We start from the raw sequence: 18,056 nt of genomic DNA on the forward strand, positions 1-18,056 counted from the left end.
GAAATATGGCCATGGGGAACATTCCCACTAAAAGTTCAAAAGAAAATTCAATAAACCCACAAGCATATAAGCAATCAGAAACATTGAAATAAATTTACAAATAGCAAAATTAGTGTCTTAGTCAGTTGCCATAACAAAATACCTTATACCGGGCAATTTAAACAACTGAAGTTTATTTTCTCACAGTTCTGGAGTCTGAAAGCCCAAGATCAAGGTGCCAGCAAGGTCTGGTTCTGTTCAGGCCTCTCTTCCTGATTTGCAGATAGCTGCCTTCTCACTGGATCCTCACATAGCAGAGAAAGAGAGAGCAAGCTTTCTGGTGTCTCTTCCAATGAGGGCACTAATCCCACCATGATGGCCCCACTCTCACGCCCTCATCCAATGCCTTCAAAAGGCTCTATTTCCAAACAGCATCACAACGGAGGTTAGGGCTTTAACATATGAGTTTGGGAGGATACAAAAAATAACATTCTACCCCTGGTCCCTCACAATTCATGTCCTCCTCACCTGCAAAATGCATTCATTCCACCCCAACAGCCCCAAAGTTTTAACTCACTTCAGCATCACCTCTACAGTGGAAGGTCCAAAGTCATTTAAAAATCATCTAAATCACATATGGGTGAGATTCAAGGTATAATTCATGCTGAAGCAAAATTTCTCTCTCACTGTGTGCCTATGAAACCACACAATTACATACTTCCAAATTACAATGGTAGGCAGGCTGAGGATAGACATTCTCATTCCAAAAGGGAGAAACCAGAAGATAGGAAGGAGTGATAGCTCCCAAGCAAATTCAAAACCTAGCAGGGACTATCCCACCAGATCTTAAGGCTGGAGAATAATGCTCTTTAGTTCCATACTCTGCCCTTCAGGCATGTTGGAGTGAAAGTGTCACCCTGTCGCTCTGTGGGGCAACCCTGCCCCTGAGGCACTGGGAAGTGCCATCCTGGCTTGCTGAAACTAAGAGGCAATCCCACTCTCTGAAAGTGAGAATGGAAACAGCCTTGATCCTGGGCCCATGGCTGGAGTGGCAGCTCCAGTGATCTCTGAATCACCTTTGGGGCCATTTTTCCCTTTCCTTGAAGAATAACCCATGCACGTTTGCAGCTGAATAGCTCTATGGTCCTGCCTATGTCTCCCTTTGGAGTGGGAATGTCTGTTTTATGCCTGTCCAGCACTGTATTTCATTGTACTTTTCAGTTTTTTTAAACTCATGTCACTTTTGTTTGTGTCTTGGTAGTTAAAAGTAAGTTATCTCTCCCCCTAAAAGAATCTCTAAAATATAAGACCATTCTTCTATATATCCAAAATAATATTTTCACACTTAATACAATTAATAAATCCTTAATAGTATCTAGTACCTAGTCTAAATGCAAATATTCTCTGCTGCCCCCCTCAAAAATCTGAGCTTTATAGTTGTTTTAGCCAAACCAGGATCCAATCCAGAACAGCGCAACTGAATGTTGTGTTCCTTTAAATCTCTTTTAATCTAGATAAAGATAATCATCTTTTCATTGCTTGACTTGTTGAAGGGACAGGCTACTTGCCCTGTAAAATGTTGCAACTTCCAGATTTGTTTACTTGCATCCTCATGGTATTTGTTTACCTTGTTCATCTATTCTCTATCTTTGTTGGTAACTGGAAGTCACAGCTGAAGACCTGATTATATTCAACTGAAACATTTTTAAATGAATGGAATACATGATCAGTGGACACTTAATATCTGGTTACCCTATCATTAGTAATACTAAGATTGATTGATTTCTCAGCTCTCCAGTGGGGCCACCAGCAATAAAAAAACTTTGGGCTACATGATATATTAAATATATTTTAATGGAATAACCTAGTCTAAACCACCATGTGCAACATTGTTGCAATTCGTAAACACTTTAGAATCTCCAGCAGCTCATCTACAGACTAATTTTAGAGTATAGTCATGTGTCTTAATGATGGGGATATGTTTTGAGAAATGTGGTTTCATTGTTGTGTGAATATAATAGAGTGTACTTACACAAACCTAGATGATAGAGCCTGCTACACATCTAAGCTATATGGTATAGCCTATTACTCATAGGCCACAAACCTGTACAGCAAGTTACTGTACTAAATACTGTAGGCAGTTGTAACACAATGGTACTTGTATATCCAAACATATCTAAACATAGAAAAGGTATGGTAAAAAAAAAAAAATACAGTATTATAATCTTGTTTTCTTCTTTTTTAAAAAGCATATTTCTCAAATCTCTTGTAAGTTAGGTATTATAATCCTATGGGACCACGTGTGTTCTACCATTGATCAAAATGTAATGTGGCACATGACTGTGCTTACTTCGAAAACAAATTGCCTGTAGTCAGTTTTAATTAAAAATGGATCTTCAACTAATAGGGCTTGTCTTTTCATCTCCAGGCAGGTGTTGTTTGCTGCCAATAGTCTTGGCCACAGCACTAACCAATGAGAGCGCTGTAGTGACAGTTTCAGATCTCTGACATACATTTCCCCAATTCCTCTGCCTTTACTCTCACAACCAGTCTTTGTGGTTCTTCTGTGAAACCTTCATGTTTCATTTCTTCCAGAGAGCTTAACCATGAACACAACGTCTCTAGCAAATACCGTAAGACTCAAAACCACTACTGCATTTCAAGTTTGAGAATCTTGGGAGTTAGCAACTGTAAAATGGATTTGTAAATTTAAATCAAGAAACTTAAATTCAGAAGAACATTTACCCCAAGGACACATGAAAAAAAATGTTTTTTTAAGTGCTATATTGAGTACTTCTTAATCTTCAGCAATTTTTGTTCATGAAATCAATACAATACTAACATGATGCCAAGATAACTTCATTACAGTAATCCTCCACTTAGTGAGCTGCTTGAACCAGAAGTCAAGTGTGAATAGGATAGTTTCCCCGAAACCCAGAAAACCTGCAAATCTGCATCCAACTCATTTTCCAGGGGAAAGAAATAACCTTTGGAAGTCAACTTGAAAAGCTTAGTCAAATATATTAGTTATATATTCTTTGAAAGTACAAAGCATGGAATATAGATTGGGGCAAGAATATACAGTACTATCTACAGGGAGAAGGGTAACTGGAGGTAAAGTTAACTTGACTAAAAACTGGTTCAAGTCTCCTGAAGTCATTTTCCCCAAGTAAAGCTGAGAAAATGAGGATATAAACCTCCAACAGCTAAAGAACATTTATGTTGTTCTCATCTAGAATGAGGCAATCCTATTCTCTTACAAAGGCAGGTCTGTGCTGATGATTCACATAAGTACACTTATTTATATTTAAAGATCTTAAAAGAGACAGTAAACTCATTTTATGAATTTAGAGGGCAGATCAACAGGTAATGTATAGAGGCAGATTTCATTTTGATGTCAGGAAGAATTTATTTTGGTAAAAGATACATAACATAAATTTACCATTTTAACCATTTCAAAGTGTACAGTTCATTGGTGTTAAGTACATTCACATTGTTGTGCAACCACCGTCATCATCCATCACTGGAACTTTTTCATCATCCGAACTAAATATCTGAACCATGTGAAACAGGAAGTTCCCATTCTCCCCTCAGCACTTCCAAGCCCCTGGTAATCACTATTCTACCTTCTGTATCTATGAATTTAACTATTCTAGGTACCTCATCTAAGTGGGATCATAAAATATCTATCTTTCCTTTTGTGTCTGGCTTATTTCATTTAACATAATATCTTCAATGTTCATCCATGTGGTAGCATGTATCATTCTTTTTTAAAGCTGAATAATGTTCTGTGTTATGTACATGCATTGATATACACATACATACATGTTTATTGTATGTATTTGGTTTATCCATTCTTCCACTGATGGATATTTGGATTGTTTCCATCTTTTGGTTAGTTTTCACCTTTTGGCTTTTGTGAATAATGCTGCTATGAACATGGGTGTACAAATATCTGTTTGAGTCTCTGTTTTCAATTCTTTAGGTAAATACCAAAAAGTGGAATTGCTGGATCATAGGGTAATTTTAAGTTTAATTTTTGTAGGGTCACCATGCTGTTTTCCCACAGCTGCTACACTGTATTTTACATTCAGACTGGCAATGCACAAGGGTTCCAATTTCTCAACATTCTTGCCAACACTTGTTCTTTGCTGTTTTTGCTTTTGTTTTACTATAATGGCTATCCTAATAGGTGTGAAGGTAGAATTTTTAGTAACTAGTCCTACACCACAGTAAGATCAACTGTCCCAAGAGGTAGGGCCTAGCAAACACTGGACAGACTGACACATTCAGATATGCAGGTGATGCACTGTCCAAGTGTGTCTGGCCACAGAGTGAATAAGGGCTGAAATCCAGCACATGTTTCACAGGCCAAGATGTGAACTGCCTCTTCTGGGACAAAGCAGTAACTTTTCCTTTCCCGAAAATATTGTGAGCTTGCCAAGCCACATGCCCAAAGGGTCACCTTTTTTTAATGTAAACGATGGCACTTATAAAAGCTATTAGTTATTCTGATTGGCCAATTCTCCCTCATAGAGAAGCTGTAACATAAATGCACAGGGTAATACCTAGTCTAACCCTACTAGATGACTATGAAGGCCTTTTTCAATGGTAGTGTTCTGTAGATCTCTTTGATGGTTTTACAAAATGGTCCCTAAATTCTTTGACACTCCTCACATTGAGGGTTGGGCTCTATAGATCCTCACCTTCACTCTGGGATCTGCGACTGCTCGACTAATAGAATGGAGCAGAAATGACACAGTGCCAGTTTCTGCGCCCAGCCCTTAAGAAACTGGCAGCTTCCACTTTCTGTCTCTGGGGACATTCACTCTTGGATCCCCGCCACCATGCTGTGAGGAAGCCCAAACCACAAGTCTCCACAAGTCTCTGTGGAGAGACGCACGTGGAGAAAAACTAACACTCAACACCAAGCAAGTGAACTATCTTGGAAGTGGATCGTCTAGCCCCTGTTACACGGAGCAAAAACGAGCCATCCCAGACAGGCTCTGCCCAAACTGCAGACTGATAAAAAGAGTAAATGAGTGTTGTTGTTTTAAGCCACTATATTTTATAGTGATTTGTTTAGCTGCAACAGATAACCGGAACAGCATGGGATACAACGTGACCAGTGCTCCAACCTCACATTTCTACAATGTGCTGACTCTAGCAGTGCTCTGAAGGACTCCAAGGCAGGCCTTCCCTGAGGAGCCCCCAGTTTTTACTCACATGTCACAGGCAGTGGCCTTTGTCCCTCATCTCCTCTCCCACCCCCAATTTAGGATAAAGTCTCTGCGATGATAAAGATGTTGAGATCCACTTTCTGTAAGGTCTGCTTCCTCATTGTTTGAATTTCTTGAGGTTTCACGGAGCCACACGCTGGAACCTTCCATCGTCTCTCCTGAGGCTCCTTCTTCACCGTAGGCTGGAGGTCTGTAGCCGTGGGATGCCGGCTACAAGGGACAAGATAGAAGCAAACCACCTGATCCAGTAAACTGCTGTCCACTTCGGCTCCTCAACGGCCTCCAAGCCTAAAAGGGAGCACACAAGCCAAGCAAAGGGGGCAGGGAAGACAGAGAAGAAACCACCCGCAGGCCCTGGCTCTGGGTCCAGTTGTTCCATCACAAATCAAATCTGCCTGCACTAAGAGGATGGGTTCCTCTGCAAGGCCTTTCGGAATTCTGAGTCTTGTCTGTCAAACTCTACCCTCTCTCCTCCACATCCCCCACCTCTTCTTTCAGGAAGGAAATAGTTAAAAAAGACTCCTGCCCTTCAGGGCCTTGAAGGGGGCGGCAGCTTTGTGCTTTTTAGTGGTGGCTGTGTCCCAGGATAGCTGGAAGGTTAGGACGCTCTTGCGGTCCCAGAGTGGAGTGGAAGGTCTGGAGCTTTGGGAGGAGACGGGGAGGACAGACTGGAGGCGTGTTCCTCCGGAGTTTTCTTTTTCGTGCGAGCCCTCGCGCGCGCATACAGTCATCCCGCTGGTCTGACGATTGTGGAGAGGAGGTGGAGAGGCTTCATCCATCCCACCCGGTCGTCGCGGGGGATTGGGGTCCCAGCGAGACCTCCCCCGGAGAAGCAGTGCCCAGGAAGTTTTCTGAAGCCGGGGTAGCTGTGCAGCCAGAGCCGCCGCCGTGCCGGAGCCCGGGACACCGGCCACCCTCCGCGCCACCCACCCTCGCCGGCTCCGGCTTCCTCTGGCCCAGGCGCCTCGCGGACCGGGCAGCTGTCTGCGCCCGCCGAGCTCCACGGTCGGTGCAAGCCTTTCCTATCGGGACTAGGACTGGGGCGGGTGCGGGGATGGCGGATACGCTGCCTGGGCCCCTGGGTCGGGAGAAGGCGAGAACTGGGAATGTTCTGGCCCGAACTCCCTGCAGCTTGGGCGACCCGTCGCAGCAGGGGCTGGCACCCACCTGCCCCAGGGCGCGTGGGGAGGCAGGCGCCTTCTGTGAGGGGTGCGGTCCGGGAACGTGTAGGGTTCGGGGAACTTCACCTCCCCACGTGTAGGATTTAGGATTCGGAGTTTTAGAAAGAGGAAGACCAATAGTTTTCCCTGGGTGAACCCTTTTCCCCAGGCATGCAAGGACTTTGAGGAACACCGAGCTCTGTGGCTTGCTCCAGCGCCTACTTGTGAAGTTGGTTCCACAGCCTTTTCTTACTCGCTTGCTTTTCCTCCCCCACATCTGGGGCTGGGTATGCCAAGGGCAGCCAAGGGCACTCGGTGTGAGGGACTGAGGTGTTTGGGAAAACCCCCAGTGTAGCTAGTTTTGGAAATCTGCCTGTGAAGGTCTGGGTGTTTTGTTCTGTGCTCGCCTTTAAAGGACACTTGTTGCTTCGCACGTGCAGAAAACAAGAGCTGCTTCTAGATAATCACCCTCTGTTTACATCATCCTAATGGCTTTCCCCTGATAGAGTTGGGGGTGGGAGGCACGTTAAAGTCAGGCGCTGTCTCTAAGGAGAGTTGCTCATTTCTTAACCGGAGAGCAAACCCACAGAAAACTTGTAAAAAGTTCCTAGTTTCCTTGTTTTTTCCCCCACCTGTAGTTGTCTATGTGTTCGCTGATTGAGAAACACCTTGGCAGTCATTTCATGTAAATTGAATGCTCTAAACTCATGCCATTTTGATAGGGTCTGAATTTCCAAATTACCAATTACAGGTGAACTTTGATCCTGAAAGTCTCATATGTTGAATGGTTAAAATGTAAGCGTAAGGATTCAGTCCTCTTCCTTAATAATAGTTTTTGCACTCCCCAAACTCTCAGACCCCAAACAGGAAGACTGCTGAATCTGTAGACCATGCCCTTCAGGTCTGAACCTGAGATGCTTCACTAGCGCTGTGACTGATTATGACTGATGATTCAAAGCACAGCCTGACTCAGATTCCTGGAAATGAACTACGAGCCCACCTTGGAAGAACCTGCAGTTGATGGGCTTCTTTCATTTGATTTTGTACTTTCACCCAATGATAATATGATATCCACGTGCCTTTGCCAAGTATCCCTTCGTTTTGCAGCTTACCATGTGTGGAGAGCTGACAGAGAAGTCATCAGAAATGATTTCTGTGGTGGTGTCATTGTTGGAGGAGGAAGGAAGGGGGTTTTAATGATAGCTGGTTTGTGCCTTAAGAACCCACAGCGTTGGCCTTACCTCCTGCCATAATCTGCTAACCAAGCAGACCAGCATGCTAACGTTCAAAGCACCACGGGACCTCTGATGAGTAGAGCAGTACCCACCATAGCCAGGTCAGTTCACAGGTCGGTTCCCAGCCGACTGGAACTGGCAGAGAGCCATTCCATTTCTGGAAAAGGCCTTCTCTCTCTCATTTTTAAGAAAGCTGTTATTGAAGGTTCTGTTTCACTTGGGAAGCTGGAAGACATTAGTCACTAAACAGCACAAGATATGAAAGTATTTCTTCTCCCCCTGTCTCTGTGATCCAAAGAGGAGGATGACAAGAAGCTTTTCTCTTGGAGTCCTGGTCTTCCCTTTGGAACAGAAATGGTGTCATTTCATAGGTCTGTCAATTTTTGGCCAGATACTCACTCCAGATTATAAGAAGCAGGAAAAAACTGCAAACTGTTTATAATTAAGTCTAATCAGAGCTGAAAATTACATGGCCTGCCTCAAACCTTGAAAAATTGATATTTTTCCCATTTAATCAGAGTGAGTCAAGTCCTATAAGCAAAATTACGTGTCCTGCCATTTCTTGGCTTTGAAACCTTGACCTAAATACTTCTTCAAGACTCCGGTTTCCTTATAAGTAAAATGGAGATATTGCTCCTGCCTACCTAGAGTCGTAAAGCTCAAAGCAGATAACAGATACATATATAATAAGTTACTATATGTAAATACTATTATTATTTCAGAGTTCGGGGGGGGGAATCTCTGGGGAAGGCAAAAGTATCCGATACTTGCACTTTATATATACCCTATACAACTTGAATAAACCTTATTTTATCCACTTATTGGCCAAACCTAAGCTTTGCTGATTTCCCAAGATAATTGTCAAAATTCCTAAAAGTGGTTAATACCAACCTTGAATAGATTCAGAAAAAGGATTCAATTTTTTTTACTTTTTATTTATTTAATTTTTTTTTTTTTTTTTTTTTTTTTTTTTGAAGACAGGATCTTACTCTGCTGCTCAGGATGGAGTGCAGTGACTCGGTCATAGCTCACTGCAGCTTTAACCTCCTGGGCTCAAGTGATTCTCCCACCTCAGCCTCCCAAGTAGCTGAGACTACGGGCACACGCCACCATGCCTGTCTAATCTTTTTTATGTTTTGTAAAGAAAGGGTCTCACTAAGTTGCCCAGGCTAGTTTCAAACTCCTGGGCTCAAGCGATCCTCCTGCTTTGGCCTCCCAAAGTGCTGGGATTATAGACATGAGCCACCACACCCAGCCAGGACTCAATTTTTTTAAGATTAAATTATGACCTGGGATTAAATTATGACCTTATTTAATTAAATTAAGATTAAATTAAGATTAAATTATCACCTTAATCTTTAATTAAGATTAAATTATATGACCTGAAAATATATACTTCACAGACACATACAAACACCATTGCATAAATCAGATTATGTCTTCATTTGAAGATTCATAAAAGCCTACAGAAAAGGAAATACATAAAATATTGAAATAGGGTAAGCTATTTTTAATTATCTTTGATTATTCCTTATTAAAGTCTCCTAGACTTCCTGGACAGGAAGGACCACTTGCTCTCTGCAAGTGACTTAAAAATAAATAAATAAATAAATAAACAAACAAACCACACCAGATGGTCTTTGAAAATGTCTAACCACCCTCCTGAGTCTATTGCTTCATCTAAACTCTGGAGACTTCTTTAAAATATTTTACGTACAAATAAAGCATGAGAATGAGACAGAGGATAGTTTAGTGGTTAACAGCTCCAGCTCAGAGTTGGACTGACCTGCCTTAGAATCGCAGCGTTGCCACCCATCCCCCGTGGCCTTGACAAGCTGCTTCACCTTCCTGGGTCTCTGTTTCCCTATCTTCAAAATTGAACCATGGATCTACCCCCATAGGACCACTGTATGGATTATAGGGCATCATGCACATATAGTACTGGGTACAGTGACTGGCATAAAACAAATGTAGCTATATAGGATGGTAAAAAGACAGTATGGGGAGAGATGTCCCTTGGAAAACCAATACTATGACTAACCTGGGAAAGTTCATTACTCCCATTTCATTCATCAACAAATACCGTATTATGATGATAATTTCTGAGAAATGAAAAAGCAAAAAAAGTATGTAGAAAATTTAGATTTTATAAATTAATCATCAAGGTTTTCAAAACAAATGTTTTGTTTTTATCAATTATTTCATTTTTAATTGAAACTAAAATTGTTAAATGTGTTAATGGTGTTAACCGGAGTTCTGATTAACATTTCATAACACTTTAGATGGCTACCTGTGCTGCACTTCATTCCTATGTTCATTATTTACCATATGCAAGACAGCACACATTTTAGAACATTGAATTTTTACATTTGATAATTTTATTTTATGCCTCAATACTCTGTACCTTTTACTCAGCATATAATGCCTTTTCTCTTTCATTAAAAAATATGTTTGTATCTCAACTGTTGAAGATTTTTGTAATTCAGGTTCTTATCAACCTGAGTGTAGAGAAATGAGTAACTACTACTTGAAGGAAAAACTGCCATAGCCTCATCCATATTATGATGTAGATATAAGTATAGCTATGTATAGAGATGAGTGAGAGAGACAAAGCAAGAGAGATAGGGAGATGGAGGTAGAGCTAGAGATGGAGATAGAGACAGAGATAGCGATAGAGATGGAAATGGAGACAGAGATGGAGATGACGGAGATGATGGAGATGGAGATGGAGACTGACATAGAGGAGCTAGATCTTGCCCTAATAGAGCTTTGGTTTTTTTCTGGTTTTACTCTGCCATAAGGTAACCTGATATATATCTTATCTAATCACCAAATATATCCTGCATTTTAATTTAATCAATAAATGATCATTGACTCTGATCTTTTTGGCAACTGGGTTTTGTAACAAAAATTATTTTTCCTTTTGTTTCAGGTGAAAAAAAAAGTGAAGGTGTAAAAGCAGCACAAGTGCAATAAGAGATATTTCCTCAAATTTGCCTCAAGATGGAAACCCTTTGCCTCAGGGCATCCTTTTGGCTGGCACTGGTTGGATGTGTAATCAGTGATAATGCTGAGAGATACAGCACAAATCTAAGCAATCATGTGGATGATTTCACCACTTTTCATGGCACAGAGCTCAGCCTCCTGGTTACCACTCATCAACCCACTAACTTGGTCCTACCCAGCAATGGCTCAATGCACAACTATTGCCCACAGCAGACTAAAATTACTTCAGCTTTTAAATACATTAACACTGTGATATCTTGTACTATTTTCATCGTGGGAATGGTGGGGAATGCAACTCTGCTCAGGATCATTTACCAGAACAAATGTATGAGGAATGGCCCCAACGCGCTGATAGCCAGCCTTGCCCTTGGAGACCTTATCTATGTGGTCATTGATCTCCCTATCAATGTATTTAAGGTAGGAAGTAACCACAAATGTATTTGCATATTTAAACCCGTGCTCTGATTCCACATGGAGAGTTGCTGCAGACTTTTCTGACCTTTGGAATTTTATCTGTGTTTTTACTGTGAGCTATTTCTGCTATCTTCTAACTACTAGTTTTAAGATTTAAAAATTTTATTATCTGTCTTATGTTACACTTAGTTTCTATCTTGATTGTAACAAAATAGTATTTCAGAGATGATAGTTCAAAATCATGGTGTTTCATGACTTGGATTCTCATGCCAGCCCTGAGCTTGCTGGTTAGACAGGCAGTCTTGGCAAGATCCCTGGATTTTATGAAATGCAATTTCCAGAGTGAGAGCTACTGAGCCCAGAAAATACTTGAAACAAACATATCCTTGAGTTTAGTTACCTGTTGAATACGATGCTGTTCAGAAGCCAGATATCTACAGTCCAACTTGAAATGAATGGTATTTATTTTATTTTGACTGTCTAGATTAATGATTAAAGCCAAAGGGCATCCTGGTTTTTCTCAGTGATTTGGGTGACTTAGAGATAATGGGGTCCACATGATAGCAGGCCAGTGTTGACCTTGCTGAGCAGCATTACTAATACCACTTAAAACTAGCCTGCTTTACTGTGGTCTCCTTCATTTCTTCAGTCTTCATTTATCGAGCACCCACTGTGTGCCCACCCCTGAGCCAGGCAGTAAGGAACCAAAGAGAAACACAACAAAGCCAGTGCCTCAGTGTGAGAGGAAGATAACTAACCAGTCTGTGATCACCTTGCTTACAGACTGTATTAGGCCATTTTACATTGCTATTTAAAAAAAAAAAAAAAAAAAAAAAAAAAAAAAAAAAAACAGCTGGGTAGTTTATAAAGAAAAGAGATTTGATTGGCTGACGGCTCTACAGGCTATACATGCATGGCTCCAGCATTTGCTTCTGGTGAGGGCCTCAGGAAGCTTCCAATTATGGCAGAAGGGGAAGGGGTGCAGGCACGTAACATGGCGAGAGCAGGAGTAAGAGAGAAGGGGGCAAGGCACCACTCTTGCAAACAACCATATGTCTCAAGAATCACTCACTAACTCAAGGACAGCACCAAGCCATTCATGGGAGATCTGACCCCATGAGCCAGACACCTCCTACCAGTTCCTACCTCCAACATTGGGGATTACATTTCAACATGGGATTTGGAGGGGACAAACATCCAAACTATATCAGAGACTACTTAGTCCCAAAACAAACTAAAGCCGAAGGAATTAGATATTCCATATTTGGTCTAGTTGTTGTGACGGAAAAATTGCTGCAAGAATTCAAATGTACTAAAATTCAAATGAAATGGCTTGATCTATGCCAGATTTTATGAAATGTGTTTATTCTAAACCCAGGAAGAGTATTTTCCTCAGCCTTGTTTTTTCCTTCTATGTATTACACATAGAAAGCAACTATTCTAAGAGGTAATATTCTGAAATATTACTTTAAATGGCAAGTTTTGTCAATTGAAGATATAACACAATTTAAGTAAAACAGTAATCTCTCAGTTTCCAATAAGTACACTTAAGCTGTGATTACATTATATTACCCTAGCAGAAAAATCAGTGGTCTGACAATACAGATGAAAACAATGGTTACAATTTTGACATTACAAATAAAAACTTCCCAAAATTACACCAATACACTGTTTCCAAAATTGAAGAGATTAGAGAACAAATAATCAAAAAATTACCATCTCTTTTCACAGGATAGTGTAAATACATGTGTTTTCTATTAGAGCTTAAAATAGGAATTGAGAACTAAACTATGATACAAAATTGAAAATGCGTAATTGATTTAAAATGTTTAGCATATGCTACATAACTTTAAGTTTTTCTTTTAAAAAGTTTTCTCTTTATGAAATACTATGTGCATGCAACCACTTGACTTTTTCCTGACATTTCTCCTTAATGATAAATTGGAAAATTCAAATTTTCACTCTTCAGCCATCAGAGTGTGGAGTATCAAACATTGATTATTCATACTTATGAACTAGTGAACCAACCCGTCATGGCTCAAGACAATAATTAACCATCTCTGCATTAATAACTCCCTGCTGCTGTTCACCCTGAAGCACACTATGTAGATTTGACCATGTGCAAAGCAGCTTCTTAGCCAATCAATATCCACAACTGCTGGGAAGGATACCTGCTTATCTCTTTGAGGTGATACTGCCAATCACCAGACTAAACATCATTTCTATTCCATGGCAACGTTTTAAGCCAGATCATCTGGAATGTCTCTGGATTTGGTAAAAATGCAAATAGAACTTTGCTTTACATTCACCTAGCAATGAATAAAAATTAACACATTTTTATTTGACCATATTGTTCTCCCCTCCTTGGAATCCAATACTTTGTATACCTTACTGTAGTTCTAAATAATGCAGACAGTTTGACTGGTACTTTCACATCATAGGAGTACATTTAACCATCATTAATTTTAGAAAGTAAACCTTTAGGCTAAAAAGAAATATACTCTTTAGTTATTTCAATCTTTTTCCAGAGGAAAACAGAAAAAAGCACTGGAGTGTGCTAAAGAGCCTCACAGTATTTAGGAGCGATCTCCACATCTTTCTGTCATCCTCCTCTCTAGGTCATGAGATCATATATGTTGCTATTCTTCTGACTTCTAACCAGGATACTCAAGAGATCCTTCCAAGCAATGTGAGTCACAGGCCCCCATCCCTTTCCCCCATAGCTGCCTCCCACAGTAAAATTCTGGTGCTTTGGAGTCTGTCACATATTAAACCTATATATTCCTCTAACCATATCAAGTTCACTACCTCTGTATTGCAGGGCAAGGTAGCAGCTGTCCATCTCACTTTACTATTACATTTATGTAGCTGTGAAAATAATGCATGCAATTGGAGAATATTCAGTTAAAGGGATGCATGAGCCTTCTTTATTTCCCTCACTATTAGAAGGATTAGGTTGAAAGAAGAATAAATAGTTGAAAGTATCTAATATGCTCTTCAAAGAAAAATGAGTTTTGAACCACACCTATTTTTGTGTTTAACAATTATATTAATTGTTTTTCTTTTTTAATTTGTATAAATTTATGGGGTGCAAGTGTAGTCTTGTTACATGCATATATTGCATAGTGGTGAAGTCAAAGCTTTTAGGGTATCCATCACCAGAATAACATACATTGTACCCACTATGAAATTTCTCATCATCCACTCTCAGTTGCTTTTATGCTCAGTTCTAAGGTGTCTCCAGACAGACAACATTGCTTTGAGTCATATCAGAGTCAGCATAAGTGGAAGTAGACTATTTAATGATTGTATTAATATCTGCAGCAAGCTAGAATTGCTGATAAGACTGTAATAATGTTACAAGAAAAAGAAGGCACGATAAAGTATTCTTCCTATTAACGTTTTATTCCCTTTCTCTCACTTTGAAAAAGATTGTACTGAAACAGTTTCATAGATCAATGTGATATAAAACACAACTGAAAAGTAATGCAACAGGTATCAAACAGCTGGGCTATTTCAGATGTCATTAACCCGTGTAGCTGTTGCTTGGTGGCTCTGGATGGCCTGTGGCATGGAAGGTGGGGTGGGGTCATTCCACACCTAAATTTTCAGAAATTTCTTAATTGATCTCCATATCTTCAGAGCTTCTTCCCCATAATATATCCAGGACTTTGCTTTCATCTGTCAAGTGTCACTGCTTCTACAAAAGCACCCAGGAGCTCCCACCTGTCCCCTTTGTCCCCCATGTTTAGTAATCAAGGCCCTCCACACTTAGGCCATACTTCACCTCCTTCCAAGTAATTCCCAACACACATGGCTCAGGTCTGTCGAAATGTTATCACTGCTCCCAAGGAACATACTTTGCTCTAAATAACATTCTCAGAGAGACTGAATATAGTCACCAAATTGCTGCTACTGAAGCATTTACAGATCCTAGTTTGAAAAATCAGTTAGGCCTAGAATTATATATATTGCATCAAACAGAAATAACCCAAAAGATGAAAAGAAGTTCCTATAGCCCTTGCTTACATACACTCACACACACACACACACACACACACAACCTGATGATAAAAGAAAGTCAGCAATCTAAGAAAGTAAAATGCAAGGCAGAAGGAACCAAGGCAAGCCAATGAATGCCAGTTGCCTTCTTGGTTTTCAAACACAATGGCCTTGCACATGCTAATGTTAAAGAAAAACTGTTTCTAAGATTATCAAAGGATAACTGATTTTTAGTTGTTCAAAAAAAGGATAATATTACTAATTGCAGTAGAAGATTGACAAAAGCAGGAAGGAGGAAGGGAAAGGAGTTAGCAGATTTCTTCATATACCCAAGCTTATAACCCATACTGCTGGTGGATTCAATTTGTCAATAAATTACATTATCTGATATCTGAAATTTTCAAGAAGAACAAAAACTTAGCTAAGTAAATTAATTTGTATGTAGGATATTTACATTTGTTAGAATGGCAAAATAGTTAAAACATTGTCTCCATGTTGGGAGACCAAAAATAACCCCTGATTACTAGATGACAAAATAGATGAAAAGCATAGAATTTAATAATTATTTAATGATTCATGAAATATATGCCATAGAGTGTTGTCCATAGGGAGATGGGTTATAATTTTGAACAGAGTGGAAGCCCTAAAAGTGATATTTGTGCATGAGCCAAAGCTTGGCACTGTGTAGCTTCAGGAAAACAGTTCCGCTATATGTATATACAGACATTTCCATATACCACTGTATCTCATCTCTTAAGCAGAAACAAGAATGCAGGGAAATGTATGTATGAGAGAGATGGAGTAAAAAGGATTAGAATGGTGGCTATGGAAAGAAGCAAGAAGTACAGTCCAATGGCTTGCCATAGACGCTTTTGACATGCATAGCAGTGAATTGATACCATGGATAATATGCCACGTAAATCACGTCTCCACTTAGCATGTGGCACAAAGCAGATCTGTGAGAACAACAGTGATAGAATCCAGTAACTGTTGATTACTAATTTTGTCTACCCTAAGCAACCACCCCTTATTGAGGACAACAATGAATAATAAACACATCTTATTTCTGCATGAAATTACCACGAATATTTTGCAATGAAAAGTCAAGACTCTCAATATGTTGCTCTGGCAGAGGATCTGAACAATGTGGAAATGAGAGACATTCACATAGAGCCAGTTTTCTGCGTGTTCACACAGCCTTTGACATCTTGTGCAACTGGAATCCATCCTTCTGGGGCAGCTTTACAAAAGTCACTTCTTGACATATCAAATCACCACAGCAATTTGTGCCTTAAAAATACATTGTCACAACTTACAGATTAGATGCCTCAAGCATAGCAGATGTTCAGTAATGCTTGTTGTTATGATTTGACTTGATAAGGGCCTTCACTCTTAACTTCAAATCAGATTAATCTGAGATATTCAAATTAAAATGATGATGATGGTGGGGGTGGGGGTGGTGACGATGATGATTTGTCAAAGGGATTCTTCATTTATAGACAAGGCAGAAGACATTATCTGTGGTATGTACATACTATTCCCCAACTTAGTCAAATTACCCACCAAATTCTGTACGTGATAAGCATATTTCCCTTTTACTGCATTGTCAAGCAAATAAAAACACACTTTTCTCATGTCCTCTAAGAATCATGCTATAATAAAATTAGTTATAGAAACTGTATTCTCTAAATTTTAAGAGAGAAAATGTGTTTCTTGAGGAAGATCCCTGTTCCTCACTGGTGCACTGTATTCCAGCTAGATGTTTTCCCATAGGGTAGCTCTGATGCCACCTCCTCTGCAAGCACCTCTCTTTCCACACTTTTCCGCTACCTCTCTCTACTCCAGCTAACCTGGTCTATCTATCTGAGTCTTTCTGCCTGGAATATGGTCCTTCCACCTGGAATATTTTTTCCTCAGGCCTTCTCTGGCTTATTCCACTTTATTCCTTGGATCTCAGCTTAATCATCTCTTTGGCAAGTATCCGTGATCCAAACTGGGTTAGTGGCACTCCCAAGACCCCCTTTATTAACCCTGTACTAGCACTTAACACATAATCTATTGTATTTACCAGCTCCTTGGCCTGTCTGCAAGTTTCTTGAGGCGTGCTGCCATCATTCTCATTTATCACTGTATCTCCAGTGCCCAGCTTTAAAAATATTTGATAAATGAGTGACAAAAGAAGATGCACTGTAGGTGCCTCCGTTAGAATGTTTTTCTCCCTTGCAATTACAGATCTACAACCAGATCTGCTTATTGAGTTTATTGAATTTCTACCTTTTTTTCTGAAAAGCAAAACGTCTCAGGGTCCATAAATCTGTGAGAAGCTCGTGGGAAGCAGAGCAGCACATAACAGCAAAATGATTTTCCCCTTCCCTTTGTCTCTAGGGGTCAAGAGTTCTTGTCTCATGGTTCAGGCATTGCGTTAACTATTTCTGTGCAATATCCATTCTTTAAGTATAGCTGTAACTGTAGTTTTGATTGAAATATTAACCTATAAGTGATTTGAATATCAAAATAAACATTCATATCACAGAAGTTTTTTTTTGTTCTTGAGAGAATAGGAAATAGGTTGATTTTTCTGGCGTTACTAAGATATATGTACATTGCAAAACATTATGCTAATAGCTTAAGAATATATGTACATATGAAATGACAGAGTGATAAATTTATTAGCCAATTTGCTGTTTGTTATAAGGAAGTTGCTGTCTGGAAAGGCTTCAGAACCCTGTCCAGCTCTACCTCCCCTTCTGACTTTTCGTTTCCTGTGTCTGGGAACCTCATTGCCTTCTCTCATGGTCATGTTAAGTAATTATTCTCATGTGAGGTTACTCTGCTAACCCTCAGCATTTGGCTTACAGCACAGTTATTCCCGTGTCAGTGATGGGGGATGGAAACCGTCCATCACTGCAAGACTGTTCCCATGGCTGAGGAGGGAGAGATGGTTTCAGTCCTGTTCTTGTTAGTAAGGTGTTGAGATGTAGATTCATGGCTGATGATATTGCCCTATCAAAGAGTTCATT

The 18,056-nt window shown here is 40.0% G+C and overlaps 1 protein-coding gene across 2 annotated transcripts in view; it reads left to right on the forward strand.

The window, feature by feature from the left end:
- The first annotated feature begins 5,519 nt into the window (after nucleotides 1–5,519).
- EDNRA (endothelin receptor type A) overlaps nucleotides 5,520–18,056 on the forward strand; it is a 69,179-nt gene continuing 56,642 nt past the window's right edge. The window contains exons 1-2 of one of the 2 annotated variants that reach the window (XM_073017664.1): nucleotides 5,520–6,224; nucleotides 10,547–11,037. In XM_073017664.1, the coding sequence (XP_072873765.1) occupies nucleotides 10,618–11,037 (420 nt within the window). In that variant the 5' untranslated portion in view covers nucleotides 5,520–6,224; nucleotides 10,547–10,617. The remainder of the gene's footprint in view (nucleotides 6,225–10,546; nucleotides 11,038–18,056) is intronic. The other variant, XM_007999934.3, reaches the window with a different exon arrangement.

The sequence above is a fragment of the Chlorocebus sabaeus genome, chromosome 7 (assembly GCF_047675955.1).
Source record: "Chlorocebus sabaeus isolate Y175 chromosome 7, mChlSab1.0.hap1, whole genome shotgun sequence".
NCBI classification, from domain to species: Eukaryota; Metazoa; Chordata; class Mammalia; order Primates; family Cercopithecidae; genus Chlorocebus; species Chlorocebus sabaeus.